The sequence below is a fragment of the Pecten maximus genome, chromosome 10 (assembly GCF_902652985.1).
Source record: "Pecten maximus chromosome 10, xPecMax1.1, whole genome shotgun sequence".
NCBI lineage: Eukaryota > Metazoa > Mollusca > Bivalvia > Pectinida > Pectinidae > Pecten > Pecten maximus.
In genome coordinates, this window is record NC_047024.1 from 14,443,486 (window position 1) to 14,465,482 (window position 21,997).

The 21,997-nt window shown below is 35.5% G+C and overlaps 1 protein-coding gene across 2 annotated transcripts in view; it reads left to right on the plus strand.

Annotated features, from left to right (window-relative positions):
• Positions 1–21,997, plus strand: part of LOC117335820 (alpha-1,6-mannosyl-glycoprotein 4-beta-N-acetylglucosaminyltransferase-like) — an 88,958-nt gene that overhangs the window by 52,133 nt on the left and 14,828 nt on the right. For both annotated transcript variants that reach the window (XM_033896031.1, XM_033896030.1), the window contains exon 2: positions 7,649–7,820. In XM_033896031.1, the coding sequence (XP_033751922.1) occupies positions 7,679–7,820 (142 nt within the window). In that variant the 5' untranslated portion in view covers positions 7,649–7,678. The remainder of the gene's footprint in view (positions 1–7,648; positions 7,821–21,997) is intronic.

A 21,997-nucleotide genomic window follows, 5' to 3' on the forward strand; every position in this document is an offset into this window, starting at 1 on the left:
ACCATTGTCAGTATAATCGTGACCGCGTGCTGTGTCGCACTATCTTCTTTCATGTATAACATTTCAATGTGATATCACTATATACAACACTAGAAATACATCCGTCAGTGGCCCCTTTATTAGGTTACTGTGTTAATAAGACTTAGGAAAATACAACATTCCTGGGATTGTTTGGTTTCTAACTTTAAAATATTGTGAACCTGCATTCTTATGTTAAACTTTATGAGCAACAAACTATCGGAACTAAGAAGAGGTAACCCATTGGCGTGTACAAGAAAGACTATAAGACTCTTTCATATGTGTATATGTAGGATAGGGATATTCCACCCGAGGGGTCACAAAATGTGGTAAAACCCGAGGCTTGCTTACATGGGCAAACTCTATCAAACATGGCGAGATATGAGAGAAAAGTTATAATTACCGTTCAATACGAGTTGAGAGCTAGATACAGCTTGTTTGGGCCTTCTAGGAGTCAGCAGTGATGTTAAGGGCCTAATGTGTTGAAACCTTGACGGTGGTACCTCAAAACAGGTCAAAAGATAGGTCAAAATCGAGATTGGGAAGTGAAACAGACCGTAATTCAATATATTCCTAATCTGATAATTTGCAATGCTGGTCTCATATGTAAAGTGTGTATTCTGAGTAGTGCCACTATTCCAATAAAATCATGGCCTGTCAGGATACACTAGACGTGCTCTGTAAACAGTAAGTTTATTGTGTAGTGCCTCGCGAGAACCAGCCTTGTCATCATTTGTTCAGGAAACCTTGGCTGTTTCAGTCTCAGATTAATAGGACATTTTCCATTCTTCTTCATACACATGGCTTATTGCTGAAGTAATGATATAAAATCAATTACTGGATGATGTACAGTAATTGCATGGATCGTAGTTTCAATAAAAAGGGCAATAACTCGGTGTTGGTCACTTTTTATTGTCAAATTCAATCAATATTTGCGTGTAAACTTATTAATCAGCAGTTACGACCATCAACATATAAATGTTTTATTTTGACCAGACACTTATGTTATTATGGTCTCGGTTTTGACGGATGGAAAACGACGTCAAAAATGATATCACTGATGATCAATAATGAACAACTGGACTGTGGTCTAATAATTAACTGGCCTGCTAACCGGTAAAAATGTATCAATTTTTAATTAGAATAGTTCTCGATCAGCGCGCACTGTGATAGACACAGAGACAGCATAGACATATCGATCGTTTGTCCTGTGTAGAGTATATCTACTGGTTCGGTTGTCGTAACCATTCGAGTACACGTGCTAGGGAGAGTCCTAGTGTGTTCTCTCTCTCTACACCGTATACCTGTATAGCTCTCACCTGTGTGTTTAAGCTTTATTGTGCGAAATTACAGGTAGAGAGCTACTTAACGATTACATTGAGTGTTTGTGTGTGTGATAATCAACAAAACAAGGTAAGTTAAACATCATGTTTTACAATGATCTATAATTCTGTTAGATTTTAAGTCACCTAGTGCCATTCCCATGTTGAGATACCATGCTACGCTTGACATGATACATCGCGTATATGTTGTGAATTAATTAACGGTTCATGAGGTATATACAACATAATGTAAAGGTAAATGATTCATGTTGTATATTTAACACAGTGCAAATTTGTATGTGCGAAAATATAGATAAATTTCACAGCCATCCCTGTGTTTTTTGTGTATTCTAAAATAAGCCCTTAATGTCTATAACCTATAGACAAACGACTGTGTTCAACTAACCTAGGGATCAGCTTATAAATACCTAGATAATTAAAGTCACGAGCCGTACCGAGACACTAGGTACGGGTGTGGGTAGGATCTTTGTGTCGTTATTTTCATATAAAGACGCTATACATGTGTGAGATTCACTGCTATATATGTGCGCTCCGGGTGTAGGTCACGGAGATAGAGTAAGTTCGCGTACCCGTGTTTTCTATTGTCGTGAAATTGGTCTACGTGTGTGTGTTTAAAAACATGGCAGACTTATTTGTATATCATTGTTAGGATTAAGTTAGTTCAGATTAACTTTATGCAATCGTTCTTTGTGTGATTATATGAACAGATTAGGAAAAAAGTTTGAATGAAGAGGGAAAACAAATAAATACCTGCTTTATAACACTACTACACTTTATGCATTTATAGGCTTGTTCTGGTATTCACGAAACATGAATCGACCCGGCCGTGACAGAAATGTCTATTTATAAGTTACGTTCTGGAGATTTAAAGCCTCTCATATAAATCACCTATGTTCGACAACACAATACGGACTTCAGTGCATAGAGATTCACCACAGTCCGCCACTACCCTGGTACCAAAATCATATGTGTCAATATTAACATGTCGATATATAGGTTATAGTTAACTCACTCGTTATAACAATAGGTGAGCTTTAACAATAAACTGGTTAATAAATTGACATTTCAGGTAACGAGGTAAGCTTTTACAAACGCGAACATATATCTAAAGTCTTTGGAACATACAGGTACTTTTAACTATTCAGTTAACTGGCGAACTATTTCATTTGACCCGTTGTACAGTACACAAGGTGTAAATGCAACACTGTGTGCGTAATTGTGTCTGCGGCGATACAGCGAGCTGGGGGTTGTTTTGTCAAATGGGGCACAAACCATTACCACAAAGTAGATGGAAGGCACTGACTGGCAGTATAATAAAGGTCGACGTTGCGTACCTGTATATAGGTTACATAATAGCAAACAATTCGTCAACCACGTACATGTGTAATATATATGTGTATTTTAATTACATTAGAATATAGATTCCACACCTGGATCATGTACGTACCCACAGGTAACATATATCTATATATGTTTACTGTAGGTATGTATGAGTAAACAGGTCATTTACGTTCATATATGGTATTACTTCAAGTATGTACTTTAAAATATCAAATATATATACACATATAAATGAGTTATATTAAGGTCTTATATACATTTTATACAGCTATTGTTAAATATATTTTTATATAACAAGCTCTCAAACACCCTTAATGGTAAACATGACTGAAAATGTTACACACGGAATCCGGGTCTATGCTTGATATAATATGATGTTATTCAACCTTTGGAAAAACTGGATTTTAGTTCCTCTCAAAATTCATCTAGAGCCAACCGTATATCATTTTATTTCCTTGAGTACATTCTTTCGTGGTTTTAGACGATTTAAAAGTGGAGAGTGCGTAGGAATTTCCGGTTAGCCTAATTGTGTGATGTACGTTACATTGCTCTTCCTATTGGAGTCAACTGCCACTCTTTTCTCAATACATTGAGTGTAGAACGTGACCAAGTTCGCTGCGCATGAATATACATAATTAATGGCGGACATCTTTCCGAAAACTACATGTCATTGTATACAAATTAACTCCATACTTCATCTTAATATCAGATTATTTATTCCAGAAAAGCGAAGACAATAATAGAATTGTTGCTATGAATAAAATACTATTTTGGATTTTATGTACATGAAATTATTTAAATGCATGAACTGCTATCTTCTATTGTCACTGAGAAAGTGGGCGGGGTTTTCTGTCAACGCATTTAACTTGACGTCAAAATAATTTTAAACGTATATAATACAATTTTGAATTTTTAATTTTGAAAATAAGTATTGATCCTTTTCGCGTTGACCTCGAGCTCCACTATTAGGAACTACACAAAATAAAGAAAGGTCAACTCATTACGGTTGCCTGTAGACTTACATATCTTGTAAATCTTCATGTAACTGAGAAGATTTACCTGTCAGAATATGCATGGGAGAGATATCTTCAAGTTCAAGTTCAAGTTCTTTGTTACTTTAAGCCTTTCGGCTCATCCGTAGACATGTGAATATACATATAACAAAAACATTGATCACTTTCGCACCACACCCACACCGACAAATGAACGTGATATATAACGTTTAGTGTAGAGAATGTCCATAACATTATTATAGTAAATTAAAATACATATACATTAACAATTGCTGGCATATTGTAAAATTCACAGATTGTAAATACCAAGTAGACATCATGTAGGCATATTAATTATATCTTCATCCAATACACACACATGTATGCCTGTTCACTCATATATTCATATACAACACTTGTATACATATATACCCTCCCACATATTCATATGTGTTATATACATGTATACAACAATTAATTTACTATTGACATCAAAAACAATATCATATCATAGATTTGTACTGGAATCGCCCATAGTGACATATCAACTACTAATAAAGTAATAAAACATATGTGTGAGACACATTATATCACTATACACAATTATTGGTTATTAAGTCCTTCTAATCTTCTCTTCCTTGCAAACTTAAGATATTAAGCAAGATTTGAGATATCCTTTCTATTATTTGTTGTTAACAGCTCTATTAATTTGAACATGCTAGGATTTCTAATATAATGAGGTTTAATGTATTTCTTTCGCAATAAATCAAAATAAGGACACTTAAAGATGTAATGGAATTCATCTTCAATATCTTGCAACATACAAAGTGAGCACAACCTACGGTTTCTTTCTATATTATGATATCTCCCAGTTTCAATGCGTAACTCATGAGAATACAAACGAATTCTACTCATTTCTTTTAAGCTCAACGTATCGAGTGGCTTCGTTAAATATTCTTGCATGCAAAAATTATCACAAAGAAATTTATACAAGCTACCTTTTGGCGAAGAATTTATTTTTTCGAAACACTCTTGACGAAAAATGTCAATTATCCTTTCTTTATAAACAGGATATATATCTTATAGTGTCCTTTTTGTTTTGTTGTTTCAAAACCGTGTATTGTTGTTATGAAAATGCAATGAGGTTAATCGACCGAGTGTATATGACTATTACATAGTTAACACTGATGTAATTAATGTAGAAACCATATAATTATTATTTACTGGCAACAAATTTCATTTCTGAGACATAATAACTAAAGTGACTTCGAAGAGAACCGTAACTCCACGGATAGCATCAAATTAGAGGCAAACTGTGAACAGTTATACAAAAATGTATAAATCTGTTTATCAAAATGAAAAAAAAACGATAAAGATATCCGTACCGAACACTACTCTCTCATTTTAAGTTTATTTTTCATAAATCTCAAAATAAACATCACAGACAAACGTAGTGTATGTACCCGTAGCGTAACGGTTTATTGACCAAGCCGTGGAATAAAGTACATGCTTATTGCTTCACGCCACACATGAATATAGCAATTCAATACTGAATAAATGCCCTAAGGAAAACTATTTTTTAATGTAGAAACGAAGTCAGGTTTAATCAGATTGATATATTTTTAGTATACTATCTGATAGGTTTTAGATCAAAGTATGGTTAGTTGGACTCTTAATCTAGAATATATATATTCATATCAATATATATATATTTCAAATATGAGAAATGCTTTGTGTATCGTGTATTTAAATATAAAAACAAAATATTAGCACGGTAACTTATATTCCATATTATAATCGCTAACATTGTCAAGCTTTGCGACTCCCTTCACCTGATTATATTTATATTTATTCATACACAAAGCCTTTTAAAGTTTAACTTTATATATATATATGTATACATGTCTCTGGTTAAATGATAGCGCTATCACCTAACTTTACAGACAACACCGAGTGTTAATGCATTAACGCAAGTGTGGTACATGTATATATATAAGCTAAATAGACCAGTATGACTGATTATGGAAGAATATTTTAATGGCTTTTTTTAATTGAATACACAACATTTCAAGATATATGAACTAATGAAGAATTTTAAATGGCACAAACATACGAGAAAACATTCTTTTAAAAAAAAAAAAAAGATGATACTTGATCACCTGAGCCTATCAATATATATTAATTGAAAATTTACTTCTATTCCATTTATATAGCATTTCCTCCCAAACAACAATTATCCACGTCTGAAGGATAATACTAGATAAATTGCGAACATACATGGTATTTTCCTGATTAATCTTTTTTATATAAATACACCATTATCGATAGAACCCTGTGGTGAAGAAGTTCGATTTAATACATATATGTTCCCATTTGGTTTGATAACAGAGTTGCCAACCCTTTTTATCAATGCATGAACCGCATCCATATGGTCCTCTAACTGTTATTACTATAGCCTAATACACTTATCACTTAAACTCATGTGGTGTTGTATACCCGGACACATCAAGTACAAACAAGAGCCTTGTAATGGACTCTAATGGCTGACAGGACTATGTAAACATCATTCCCATCATGGGCAATGCCTTCAATCACACACCAATTCAACAGAAAATATAGAACGAAGAGAATAATTGAGCGCATATTAAGGTTATTATCGATCTCAAATGACCAATACACGATAAACACCCGTTGGGGATACCCTTGGTAATATTGATTCACATCCGGTAACTGTGTGAGTAGTATGTCCACTGATACCGTAAAGTTCACACCCTTGTTTCCTGTACAACGTTCCTTAGCATTGCTGATGAGTCCTAGCAAGGTGAAACATCTGTATGATTTATTTTCCGCTGCTATCTATTGTATCTAAATTACAATTTTTATCGAAAATCTGTTAATATCTTGTGTGTCTTTTGAACAATCCTTTGATATTGTTGGCGGCAGACTCTGAGGTTTACCGCAACCTGCAAGTCATATTTTACTTCATTTAAATAACGACACGGTTCAGAAAATACACAAACTTTCTTTTTCTTTTGAAAACCAATATTGCATCAAATGAAATTTATTGAATTATGAATCCACTGCACCTCTCCAACCTGATTTTGACATTTCTTTCGACCTGCAACGACTAAACAGCAGTATGATGCAGCTTCACTCATTTAAGCTATGCTGTATCTCCACGTGTATCTATATTTATGTTTATAATTTGTTCTAGTTTAATCAATGCTGAGTTTGAGTTATCGTTTTGTTATTATGTCGCTATTCTTTGTTGTTTTTGTATTTGTGAAAGCTGTCAATATATTTTGTGTATCTGTGTGTCGGTTTGTTTAGCGTCTAACTGTAGGATTCGTGACCGAGAAGGTTTGTACAGAAAGCTTTTTACTTGTAGGTCTGATACAAGGCCTAACCTTGTGTAGGTCCAGCAAGCTTCTTTCTGTAGGTCTGATACAAGGTCTAACCTTGTGTAGGTTTGTCCAGCAGGCTTCTTTCTGTAGGTCTGGTACAAGGTCCAGCCTTGTGTAGGTTTGTCCAGAAAGCTTCTTTCTGTAGGTCTGGTACAAGGTCCAACCTTGTGTAGGTTTGTCCAGAAAGCTTCTTTCTGTAGGTCTGGTACAAGGTCCAACCTTGTGTAGGTTTGTCCAGAAAGAAGCAGGTCTGGTACAATGTCCAACCTTGTGTACCAGGTTTGTCCGGAAAGCTTCTTTCTATAGATCTGATACAAGGTCCGAACTTTGTGTAGGTTTATCCATTGCTTCTTACTGATGTTTTCTGAAAACTTACAACCTGGTGTAGATAAGGTCAGTTTCTTGCTTGATATCATATTCTGACAATGATAATAGGACATTTCTTTACACGAACATTTCATTGCGTATGCTTGATACACCAATCCCAAAATATCATGTTTAAACAAGAAATATTTGTAAATTTAATCAAATTTTATTTTTCATGTTACAGACAGGGAGGTGTATAAGTTATGCGTGCGATATGGCCTGGTGCCGGGTGAGGAGACCTCTCCGTAAGCAGATTTTGTACACGGGCATTTTACTAGTGACAACCAGTGTCGTTGTACAGCTCCTTAACTCTTCAAGTGTCAGTTTCCATGACAGCCTCAAAAGTATCAAAAAAGGTAAGACACTGAGGTTTACAAATACAATAACATAAAAGACAAGCTGTCCATATCTGCAACACATGGTGTAGTTATCTTTGGTTCTACTGTTTAGTCTTGCCATGAAATATGCATGAGCATACTTCCTGTGTTTGGCTGTGTTTCTGCCCTCTGGGGTAAAAATAAATCGCCGTTCCTGTAAAGGTTCTCATGGTCACTTTCAATAGCTTCCTATACATTATGTGATTAAGAATTTCCATTTCGCTGCTCTATTGTTAGAATTAACGATGACAATTGATAGTTGGTACCGAAGATTATTCTTGTTGCAAGCAGTTTCTCATAGCAACTAACACTTTATCACCATAAATCATATCACTTATTTATTACATCACAACAGCCCACAATGGGCCTCTTGTCGGAATCTATTAATGCGTTTGGTAAAGCTAGAACTTCATAGAACATGAACATCACATCAGTGTATGCAGTTTATATCTCTTTTATTTAACTCAAATGATCAATATATTGCTAAAATCAACCTATCTGCACTATGCAACTGCATCAACATCTGGGTTGAACGCCGTCGCTTTCTAGTTGATAAGACAGTACAAACTGTCGTTTAGTCAATATAACCGCATTTTACCACAATATTTATCGATTTATGTTGATCTTGGGAAATATTGCGAGCATCAAACATTTCAGTCACTACAATCATGATTGTACACACCACATCTAAGCACATTTAAATAAAAGTTGATAGTACACACAGTTGAGCCTAAAGTGAATTGCAATGCACTATGAACCATGCAGCTATTATATTCAAAGCTAGATACATGTTTTTCGTGTGATTAAAATCATTCCAGACTACAGATTACAGTCATAAACTGCCCTGAATTAACAGAATTAACAGACTGATACCCACCTGATAGCGTGTACAACTCTTAGATTCACGTAATGACAACAAACTAACACCGATCTTCACTTGATAAGATAACAACGCGAAGAAAAAAAAACATTTCACGATTCCCAAGCCAAGATAGTTTGTTTTTGTTAGCTTTCTCCGTATACCGTGCATGATGACTCTCTACAACCAACCTGGATTCTATGGCTCTGTTCAGGAAATAACGCATGAACATGCCAGCTGGTCCTTATATTTAATTAATTTCGTCGAGATCGACCATATTGATCACGTCGAAGATTCCACGTTGATATGTATCGTTATGCACTGATGTCACGTGAATGTCATTGGCCAATACTGCATGTACAATATACACTTTATCTTAGTTCTGAAAGAGGTATGACGCTATCGGCCTACTTCGACCTAACGGTGACCGTTTTCAAAATCAAAAAAATAAATGTTGAAACTGAGTTTTTGAATTCAAACCTCAAATCTATAACATATAAAAATTCTTATTTGCGAAAAGTTTGTTTGTTCATTGCAATGGATATTTCATTAAATGACCGTCAATTTGCATCATCGGGCTGTTTGCAACTTTCGAGTGGGGTTTTCCCGCATTCATATCATTTTTTGACATAGAGCGCATCGGAAGACCAACTTTTACAATGTCTTATTTTATTCTATGTACCAAAAGACAATTAAAATCCTATTCTGGTATCGAAAAATTGAGAAAAAAAACGTAGTTAATAAAATATTTTAATTTTAGCATTAACTAGACTGACTATAACTGATAACATAAACTTCACATTGCCGTAAGTCCGCAATGCTCATATGGTAGAACCATCACTTAGCAACCCGAAGGTTCGAATCACCAAGATGTATCTTATTCGTATTTTGTTATGTTTCTAAGAGTAATACCATTTAATTTTTCTTAGTCGTATTTGAAAGATATTTTCATCATTAAATGGATTTTTAATATAAAATATTTTAGCATAAAGACAGAAATGTTGAGATAGAAAATTTTTACTTGGATAAAGAAAGAGTGGAATCAAAACCGATTTACTCCGTATCATTCGAAGCAAAATGTAAGTAAACTGCAGCGTCGACAACAGGCATATATGGATGAGTAGTGTAAAATTCCTATTTAACATGTCAATTTAACTTTATTTCATATGGTATTGATTGACACTATACATACATGTAATCCGTTCACAACACACAGCGCGCCAATGGACCATGGCGATCTATTTTGGTACTGTTGGAATCACTGGGGTCACATGATATTTTACCTGTATTTTTAGCCCAGACTATCGCTGTACGTGGCCTAGGTCAGGATAAGCGGAAAACGACCATACCTCTTTATGTACTTGAAATTATGTTCTCTTCTCTTAAATAAGAGCAAGAGTTATGGCAAAAATATTGCGGAATGCTATTTCTGTTCGAATTATTATGAAAAAATCATATTTTGCAGGAAAATAAGTATTGCTTGGCAATTTGGAAAAAAATGATTTCGGATGTAATGATATGATTCTCAAGTATGTATTTATTTTCACAAATTCATTATGCCGTAATGTTGCGGAAGTTGTTGAAGGGTAACATTGCCTTATACAAAATGTATATTGAAAAACCTCATTTCGTGTTACGTGTAGCTACACTAGGAGGATTTCCTCACGTAAACTAATCGTATTCAAATTTTCATTAGGATTAATATATAAATATGTACACTAACTACCAATATTACGAAAGTTTTCCGGGCGATTAACTATTATCTTAAATTAGCTACACTATCTAATGCATTTCTATCGATCAACTTTGGGAAAAAAATCAATATTAAGCTATCCCAGATTTTATAAAAGTGTATGACGCAAACTCGGTTCTCAGGTGTTCATTTTAATGTTGATTTCATTACCGTTAAGCCATTTTTTCTGATTTCTGTAATCAATCTTCAAGAAAAAAGTGGTATTAACCGATATTATTATGAAATGTTTATGTTACAGAAGGTCAAGGTGAGTTTACCTAAGGTATCATATTCAGGTCCATCTCTCAAACTTACAATAACAAATCTATTTAATGGTTTTACTATATTGCAGGATCGTTGCAATCCTACAATGTCCAGCATATTCATCATATGCATACTTGTTGTAATCTGTGAATGGGTGTGGTACCGATGGAACCACATAGACCATCAATATTACAGCATTGTTTGTAGTCTATATCTGAGTAATTAAAATCAAATGATCAATACATTGCTAACATCTTAACAGATAACCTCTATAAAATATGCAGCTGCATCAAGCTGCATCAACAGCTGCATCAACAGCTGTCGCTTTCTAGTCGATATGACAGCACAACTGTCGTTTTGTCAATATACATATGTATATGACTGCATTTTACTACAATATTTATCAATATTTTTGTTGACTATGAAATATATTGATAGCATCTGGCAGTCACTACATGATAACACAACATGGTATCATGTATACATGTATTGGACATGGCAGAAGAATTTATTGAACCTGAAAATTCCGGTTATATTTTGTTCGCGAAATTCTTTTATAATGTTGAATAAATATATTTAAACGTAACAAAAACATACAATAATGTATATAATTATAAAAAATACATATAAATCGAAAAGATGCACGAAACTGTCTGAATGGCTTAAGGAATCATTACCCATCATAAAACGGGTCTTTAGGAGTTTCCGATAACTGTGTATTAGATATCCACAAATGACCTTATTTGTGATGTGAGGAATTGTAAAGTTCCTAGTGATGTGGTTATACATGTACATGTTGTATAAACTAGGAAGATCTATAGGTTTATAGGTTGGAAACTTCATCCCTAAGTTTATTTCCCTGATGATACATATCCGGGCACCCTATTGAAGGGTGAAGACTCAAAATACTGAAGTCGGTTGACAAGTTATACGTTATGAAAATAAAATCATAAAAGGAGGTAATTCTGCAATTGTACACATTTCTTTCGATAACTCAGATAATCAGATTATCAGATGTCTCGGGTACGGCTTTCTATAAGATATTACTTATCCAGTAGATACATACACGTGGAAATTAACGATAATCTTGGTAAATATGTTTTCGAGAATAGATATTAATTCAGCTTCTTACTATGTTTGATTTAGTAAGTTTGACAGACTTCCATTAAACTCACTTTAAAACTCTCGTATTAAACAGAACTCATGTATTACCCATTATATGTCCGATGAAGCCTATGTTGACACTACAAATATTCCATACACTTGTGAACTGAAATAGACTTTTGTTCGCATACGGTAATATATGGCTTAGGTACAATTCATAAGCCTGAATTCTAAACAAGTGACCAAACATCAAACAAACACACACACAAGGATGCTATGCAGAACTTGTCGTCAATATTGAATACTTCAATACATATTGGAACTATTTTAGTTGTAATGATTTTAGTATCAAGGATAAAACGTTTTTGATAAAATATAATAAATAATTATAATATATGTCTCACACCAACATTTGGATAAGATGAGCCTTATTGTTTTTATATAAATCTATGCACACATTGTACCATTCGCATCCCAATTCCTCCATGGAACTGGCCTGGAAAAAAAACGAGATCGTCATATTTCTACCCCCACTCCCATATCTTTCCGTTTTCCTCTCCCTCGGGACTTCTTTTATGGAGGGTGGGACATTTATACTCTATCCTCTCCCCCCCTTACCTGTACCCAACTCTCTGCCATTTTCCCCCCACTTCGTTCTCCCCTCTCCTCTCTATCCCTCGTCCCCTCTCCTCTCTATCCCTCGTCCCCTCTCCTCTCTATCCCCCGTCCCCTCTCCTCTCTATCCCCCGTCCCCTCTCTTCTCTATCCCTCGTCCCCTCTCCTCTCTATCCCTCGTCCCCTCTCCTCTCTATCCCTCGTCCCCTCTCCTCTCTATCCCTCGTCCCCTCTCCTCTCTATCCCTCGTCCCCTCTCCTCTCTATCCCTCTTCCCCTCTCCTCTCTATCCCTCGTCCCCTCTCCTCTCTATCCCTCGTCCCCTCTCCTCTCTATCCCGCGTCCCCTCTCCTCTCTATCCCTCGAGACCCGTGTTTAGAACTGGGAGACAAACATACGCCTCGAAAGATTATTGCAATCGATACACCGACGGCAGATAATCATGCCAATTTGAAGTAATGACAAAATTATACAGATTGATGGTTGCTGTGTACTTCCCCGTATTCCATTCGTTATAACAGAATTATATTGTGTCTGAGTTTCATTAGTCCCATACTAATGGCACACAATAGTAATATTTTCATTTCTTGTGAGCAAACTCATTTATTTCCGTTGTGGTTTAGTCTATTAATCAACTGCTTTCTAGTGAAATCACTTCAAATCTGCTTTTCTTGATATCAGTGTTCCATTTTATACTATTTGTCAGGATGGTGAAGCCAGTTCCGATACAAACACTGTGTGTTGACTGGTAACCTATAAAACGATAAAATAGGGATAGAAAATAAATCAAAACAGCACGTGCTAATGTTTAACCTTCTAAAAATCAGCTGTTTACCATCAATGGAACTTGTATTATTCATGAATACTACAAACAGCATATATGCTAACACACAAATCTTGATGTGTAAGGGTGATTGTATTACAACTAGTTTTCGAACTATCTACACCGTCTGCATAATGCATGGCTGTTTTCCTTTTACATCCGTTTTGGATGAATCAGGAAATAATACGGTCTCCGGAAGTAGTCCATCACCGCTTACGTAATCTTGCGTATCAGAGATAACGTCTATCTGCAGGTTCTGGAGAGGAAATTGCTTTGTTAAAATCAATACCACAATATGATAGACATAAGTTCTTAGTACGACAACCACGTCGGGTTGAGACGGACTGACCAGGCAGCTTTATTGACGGACAAAAGAAAACCACTTCATTAGTACTCTTGAGAGGCATAGTCGGTAATCGGTGTGGTGCTTATAACATGTTTGTTTTGACATTCTCACAGAGCTTGTTATGACTGCACCTTCAAAACAAAAGGGAGGAGTTTTGTCAACAAATTTATCAAGAGATATTCTAGTAATCACTTGTAATTTCATTATATATTTTTCATCAAAGCACTCCTACGTCTGGACGATATTACAGGCTTTCTGCATGTATTATTAATACGGACTTCGGTACAGCTATATATGTTAACAGGTCATTTAATCGGTCGTGTCTCTTTAATAATTTCTTTTATTGCATTTTTGCCAGTGAAATATAGAAATTTATCAAACTAATAAAACTTATAATTTCTCTGTAGCGATGAGCAGTCAAGACATAAATTCGCATTGAAAATATAAGGTTTTGCAGTGATATTTTTTGACCAATCAGAACGAACCTTTGTTTTCACATCATTGAAACTTTCCGTTTTTTAGCTCACTTGGCCCGAAGGTGAGCTTATGCCATGGTGCAGCGTCCGGCGTCCGGCGTCCGTCGTCCGTCGTCCGTCAACTTTTTCTTTAAATTGCTACTAGTCCTAAAGTATTGAATGGATTTTCACAAAATTTGGTCAGGAACATCCTTGGGGGAAGGGGAACAGAGTTTGTATAAATTTTTACTCTGAACCCCCAGGGGCCTGAGGGGCGGGGCCAAATAGGGGAAATAGGGTTACTCCTTTAAATCGCTACTAGTCATAAAGTTATGAATGAATTTGAACCAAATTTGGTCAGGAACATCCTTGGCAGAAGGGGAACAGAATTTGTATAAATTTTTACTCTGAACCCCCAGGGGCCTGAGGGGCGGGGCCAAATAGGGGAAATAGGGTTACTCCTTTAAATCGCTACTAGTCATAAAGTTATGAATGAATTTGAACCAAATTTGGTCAGTAACATCCTTGGCAGAAAGGGAATAGAGTTTGTATAAATTTTTACTCTGAACCCCCATGGGCCTGAGGGGCGTGGCCAAATAGGGGAAATAGGGTTACTCCTTTAAATCGCTACTAGTCATAAAGTTATGAATGAATTTGAACCAAATTTGGTCAGGAACATCCTTGGCAGAAGGGGAACAGAATTTGTATAAATTTTTACTCTGAACCCCCAGGGGCCTGAGGGGCGGGGCCAAATAGGGGAAATAGGGTTACTCCTTTAAATCGCTACTAGTCATAAAGTTATGAATGAATTTGAACCAAATTTGGTCAGTAACATCCTTGGCAGAAAGGGAACAGAGTTTGTATAAATTTTTACTCTGAACCCCCATGGGCCTGAGGGGCGTGGCCAAATAGGGGAAATAGGGTTACTCCTTTAAATCGCTACTAGTCATAAAGTTATGAATGAATTTGAACCAAATTTGGTCAGGAACATCCTTGGCAGAAAGGGAACAGAGTTTGTATAAATTTTTACTCTGAACCCCCAGGGGCCTGAGGGGCGGGGCCAAATAGGGGAAATAGGGTTACTCCTTTAAATCGCTACTAGTCATAAAGTTATGAATGAATTTGAACCAAATTTGGTCAGTAATATCCTTGGCAGAAAGGGAACAGAGTTTGTATAAATTTTTACTCTGAACCCCCAGGGGCCTGAGGGGCGGGGCCAAATAGGGGAAATAGGGTTACTCCTTTAAATCGCTACTAGTCATAAAGTTATGAATGAATTTGAACCAAATTTGGTCAGGAACATCCTTGGCAGAAGATGAACAGAGTTTGTATAAATTTTTACTCTGAACCCCCAGGGACCTGAGGGGCGGGGCCAAATAGGGGAAATAGGGTTACTCCTTTAAATCGCTACTAGTCATAAAGTTATGAATGAATTTGAACCAAATTTGGTCAGTAATATCCTTGGCAGAAAGGGAACAGAGTTTGTATAAATTTTTACTCTGAACCCCCAGGGACCTGAGGGGCGGGGCCAAATAGGGGAAATAGAGTTACTCTTTTAAATCGCTACTAGTCATGAAGTTATGAATGAATTTGAACCAAATTTGGCCAGGAACATCCTTGGCAGAAGGTGAACAGAGTTTGTATAAATTTTTACTCTGAACCCCCAGGGCCTGAGGGGCGGGGCCAAATAGGGGAAATAGGGTTACTCCTTTAAATCGCTACTTGTCATAAAGTTATGAATGAATTTGAACCAAATTTGGTCAGTAACATCCTTGGCAGAAGGGGAACAGAGTTTGTATAAATTTTTACTCTGAACCCCCAGGGGCCTGAGGGGCGGGGCCAAATAGGGGAAATAGAGTTACTCCTTTAAATCGCTACTAGTCATGAAGTTATGAATGAATTTGAACCAAATTTGGTCAGGAACATCCTTGGCAGAAGGTGAACAGAGTTTGTATAAATTTTTACTCTGAAACCCCAGGGCCTGAGGGGCGGGGCCAAATAGGGGAAATAGAGTTACTCCTTTAAATCGTTACTAGTCATAAAGTTACGAATGAATTTGAACCAAATTTGGTCAGGAACATCCTTGGGGGAAGAGGAACAAAGTTTGTGTAAATCTTTATTCTCAACCCCCAGGGGCCTGAGGGGCGGGGCCAAATAGGGGAAATAGGGTTACTCCTTTAAATCGCGACTAGTCCTAAAGTATTGAATAGGTTTTCACCAAATTTGGTCAGGAACATCCTTGAGGGGAGATGGAACAGAGTTTATATGAATTTTTACTCTGTACCCCTAGGGGCCTAAGGGGCAGGGCCAAGTAGGGGAAATAGAGATTAGTCTTTTAATTGCTACTAGTCATAAAGTTTTAAATGGATTTTAACCAAATATGGTCAAGAATATTCATTGGAGAAGGGGAACCGAGTTGGTATGATTTTTTACTCTGAATCCCCAGGGGACTGGGGAGTGGGGTCTGATAGGGAAAATAGGGGTTAATCCTTTAAATCGCTATTAATTATTAAGTTACGAATGGATTTGAACCAAATTTGGTCTGGAATATCCTTAGGGGAAGGGGGAAAGAGAGTTTATATAAATATTGACTCTGACCCCCAAGGGGCCTGAAGGGAGGGGCCAAATAGGGGAAATAGAGATTTGAGTTTTAAATGGATTTGAACCCAATTTGGTCAGAAACATCCGTGGTGATGGGGGAACAGATTTTGCATAAATGGTTACTGTGACCCTCAATCCCATAACTATGTACATCATCGCTGGGCATTAAGAGATAAACACAATTCTTATGTAAAAATAGGCCAAAGGGGTTTTCCCCACCCTAAGGGACTTAGTTTCTTTAAACACCATTATGGTGTAAAAATAATCCATATGGTCTTTCAGAGAGTACATTTTTGTATATGTATTGACAAATTGAACATGTACATTATTTTGACATTTGGTCAAATCCAACCAGGTGAGCGATACAGGCCCCATGGGCCTCTTGTTTCAATCGAAGCAAAGATAGATACATGGGTTATTTTGCTGTATTTTTGAAATATTCAGGCTAGTTTTTGACAGTAGAAAACGCTTAATTTGTCTTGATCAGTCCTTTAAAAATGGCACCGTCAAGTTGACGTGGAGTAACAAAGAGATGATGTCATGGATAGTGTAACTGATTCCCGCACTTTTTGTCACTATTAATTTTTCATGTTTTTAATATTGTTTTTAGCATCAGAATGCAATAAAACGATAACTGAGTGGTTTCCTGTTGAATATTACATATATTTCACTCGTATGACAGAATATTTCAATATTTTCACGAGTGCGAAAATATCGATTTTCTGTCATACTCTAAAAATATATGTTATATTCAACGGGAAACCATTTAATATCCTCTACATATGGACACAGAATGATCAAAAATAATTGAATTGTCCAATCTTGAATTCATAATAGTGTCCGAAACAAATTAGATTCTATTAAAGTCAGTGATCGGTTAGTAACGGAATGGCAACGCGATGGGACGTGATGTTATAATCTTACCTGGTTAAACATTAGCTTTAATTAGAGGACTACAGTTCAATTAGCGGTTTATAGTCAGTATTCAATAAAAAAAAAATCACAGGGACATTGACAATGTTATGATCAATAAACCATCCCCATCGTACTTTCCAGTAACGTTCAATATGCACATTGCTGTCACTCTATTTTCAAATTCCTTGAAATGGCACTAACCAATTTGCTTCACCCATTGAAATAATAACTAATTGTTTTTTTTAATCCTATTCCAATGTTTCATTGTTTTTGAGTTGTTAATGCAAATATCCCCTCCCCTTTTATTTTATTTTATTTTAATATCTCATTCATGGTATCGTAAGAATAACTGATATAATGTCGAGATCAAACGTACGCAGTACTTATCTACGTCATTATTTCTAAATCCATCAAATAGACATACACTCGTTTGTTACACAAATCGATCAGACGTCTAACGATTAGGAGGTATCGTTGATCTTGTAAACTCTGATTGTTATATAGAGAGCTGCTGCAAGAAAGAAACTTCGTGTTATGGAAATAAAAACTATACTGATGTATGGAAACATAAACTATATCGATTTATAGAAACATAAACTATATTGATTTATGGAAACAAACTATATTGATTTATGGAAACATAAACTATGATGATTGATGGAAACATGAACTATATTGATTGATGGAAACATAAACTATATTGATTTATGGAAACATGAACTATATTGATGTATGGAAACATAAACTATATTGATTTATGGAAACATAAACTATATTGATTGATGGAATCATGAACTATATTGATTTATGGAAACATAAACTATATTGATTGATGGAAACATAAACTATATTGATTGATGGAAACATAAACTATATTGATTGATGGAAACATAAACTATATTGATTTATGGAAACATGAACTATATTGATTGATGGAATCATAAACTATATTGATTTATGGAAACATGAACTATATTGATTGATGGAAACATGAACTATATTGATTTATGGAAACATAAACTATATTGATTGATGGAAACTATATTGACTTATGGAAACATGAACTGTATTGATTGATGGAAACATGAACTATATTGATTGATGGAAACATAAACTATATCGATTTATGGAAACATAAACTATATTGATTTATGGAAACATAAACTATATTGATTCGAAAAGATTCTAAAAGAGGAAATACTTTCTAATTTGAAAAACATGGCCGTTGGCTACAATAAATTTACAAAAATAACAGCAGTCAATCTCCAATCATTTTTTTGGAATGAGGATTTGACCTAGATTTGTATGGCCGGTGTCATCGTGACCTAGATTTGTATGGCCGGTGTCATCGTGACCTAGATTTGTATGGCCGGTGTCATCGTGACTTAGATTTGTATGGCCGGTGTCTTCGATGAAGCAGAAGACGCTTACACACATCCTCCACAAACGTGAGGCAGGGTTAAAGGAGATATTAGCAGAAAATGGTTATTTTTAAAGTCTACGAATCATAAATTGAGGCCAGCAGTTTAGGATTGATGACATTTTATTGTGATGACACTATCACATAGTGTTGAGAATGCCATTCGTCATAATATAACCTACAGAGAGGTTCTAAAGAGGACAAAAATAAAGAAGATTGAGAATATGTATACATCAAACAAATATGGTCGTCTCTGTGGACGGTGTTGTTGATGCACCATCACGTTCGTATTTCCAAACGAAAACCATGCTTTGCAACATTTCTGTAGCCAACCACATCATGGTTGCCATACGATCAGATAAACCTGTCATTAGGCCACTGTCTACTGTGTAACGGAAATATACGGGATATGGACCGATTGTATGCAAACCGGAAAAGCTAGCGACATCGCTTGGTTTCTATGTCAACCAAGTCTCGTGTTCTGGTCTTATTACAATGATAAAGCCATGCGCGCGATCCATCACCTGGTAAGGCAATCTATTGTTATTGAGATACAAAAATCGAACTGGGATCTTTTTCATCTTTTTTTTTTTTTTTTACATTTATACGTACCCTATATATTTCAGGTTTACACATTGTTCTCTACCGTGAATGTATTGTTTATAGATTGTGAATAAAGAGGAACAATGGTTTAGTGATGTTGGTTACATGTTGGCGTCACCATAGTAATTCTGAATGCATGCGTAAATTGATGTTGGTATAGAAATGCAAATAGTATAATGCTATTGGCATCGTAATTTGACCTAGCACATTTTAAAATGTAGCCATGACTGTTTTCGTAACAGAAAATCAATATGATGTGGTCCACAAAGATACTGATTAATTCGTTCATTAATCTCCATCGCCTTTCTCGGTATTCATCATTTCTAAAGGTCAACGATAAGGTGAATGTGTTATCCTGGTATAATGACCAACGATTATTTTATCCCATAATAATGTCCGGTGATAAGTCTGCGTGCCTTGCAATACTGCAGTCGTGTTATCCTCCCGTATATAATTATATACCCGTTATAACACTTAATCACAGGTCTATCTCATTTCAGTAGATAATGCTAGCTCGTTTTGCGGTTAAAAATCAATTATATCAAGTGCCAGCCAGCTCTTGTTAATGCTATATTGTTTATGCTATATTGTGTCGCCTTCTCTGGTTCTGAGTTTCTCGTCCTGAAGATGAGTGATACAAAACTTCTCGTCATGACGTGTAGGAATACAAAACTTCTCGTCCTGACTTGAAATGATACAAAACGTCTCGTCCTGACGTGTAGGTACACAAAGTTTCTCGTCCTGACGTGTAGGTACACAAAGTTTCTCGTCCTGACTTGTAGGGATACAAAACTTCTCGTCCTGACGTGTAGGAATACAAAGCTTCTCATCCTGACATGTAGGGATACAAAACATCTCGTCCTGGCGTGTAGGTACACAAAGTTTCTCGTCCTGACGTGTAGGAATACAAAACATCTCGTCCTGATGTGAAGGGATACAAAATTTCTCGTCCTGACGAGTAGGAATACAAAACCTCTCGTCCTGATGTGAAGGGATACAAAAGTTCTCTCCATGACGTGTAAGGATACAAAGCTTCTCGTTCTTGCGTTTAGGTACACACAGTTTCTCGTTCGGACGTTTAGTGACGCAAAGTTTCACGAACAATTGACAGTAATGTCTTTTTGTTATACCTTCTTAATGAAGTTTTATTCTCATTGTTTATTAAATTAAATGTTAGTTGTTTAATCACTCTAACTTTAGGTCTATGCCGTACCACAGGTGTCACTTTACCTTTGCCGTTTGGTCAATATTCATTACTTGTCTATGGTTGTAATTTTCTGGCGTTGAGCTTGATATTAGAACTATTAGAACTAGTTTCAAATGGTTATATAGTTGTAAATATCTTAAAGTAAACATATACTTACATTAATAGGTAAACACTCGTTGATATATCGGACAAGGGTTTCCAGGTTAATTGAAAAGGGGAGGAATCAATACGCATGTATGCTGATTTTAGACCTATGATATACACGTAGAATATTGGGTATTTTCGTTTGTGGTTGACACAGTCAGAAAGGTCATGTCTACAATGTTTGTACAGTACCATAAACGTTGATGGGCTAAAACCGTGACTTAATTCATAACAATGTCGATTTCCAACATGTGTTTGTTCATAGCAGGCTGATAACAGAAACAAATGCTACATTTCTAATAAATATTTGCTTGATCAATATTGCTATTAACAAATGTATCGTGACACGTTACCCTATGTATTGGAGAAAATGTATACATCACCATCTATTCACTCATTCATTCGTTCGTTCATTCATTTATTCATTCAGTCAGTCATTCCCGTTCATTCATTCATTCATTCATTCATTCATTCATTTATTCATTCAGTCAGTCATTCCCGTTCACTCACTCATTCATTCATTCATTCATTCATTCAGTCATTCATTTCCATTCAATCATTTTCATTCATGCATTCATTTCCATTCAATCATTAATTCGTTCATTCAAACATTTCTATTCATTCAAGCATTTCCATTCATTCATTCATTTTCATTCATTCATTTATACATTTTCATTCATTTAATCATTTTCATTCACTCATTCAATCATTCATTCACTCATTCAATCATTAATTCATATATTTCCATTCATTCATTTATTCATTCATTCATGCATTTCTATTCAATCATTTTCATTGGCTCATTCATTCATTCATTCATTCATTCATTCAGTCATTAATTTATACATTTCCATTCATTCATTCATTCATTCATTTCCATTCACTAAATCATTTTCATTCGTTCATTAATTCATTCATTCATTCATTCATTCATTTCAATTCATTGATTAGATTTTGATGTAATGAGGTAATCGTAGTTCGGTTTACTAGGTGATAAAAAACACATATATAAATATAACTGAAAAAACACAAAGTTACATATATAAATAAACATATATAAATATAACTG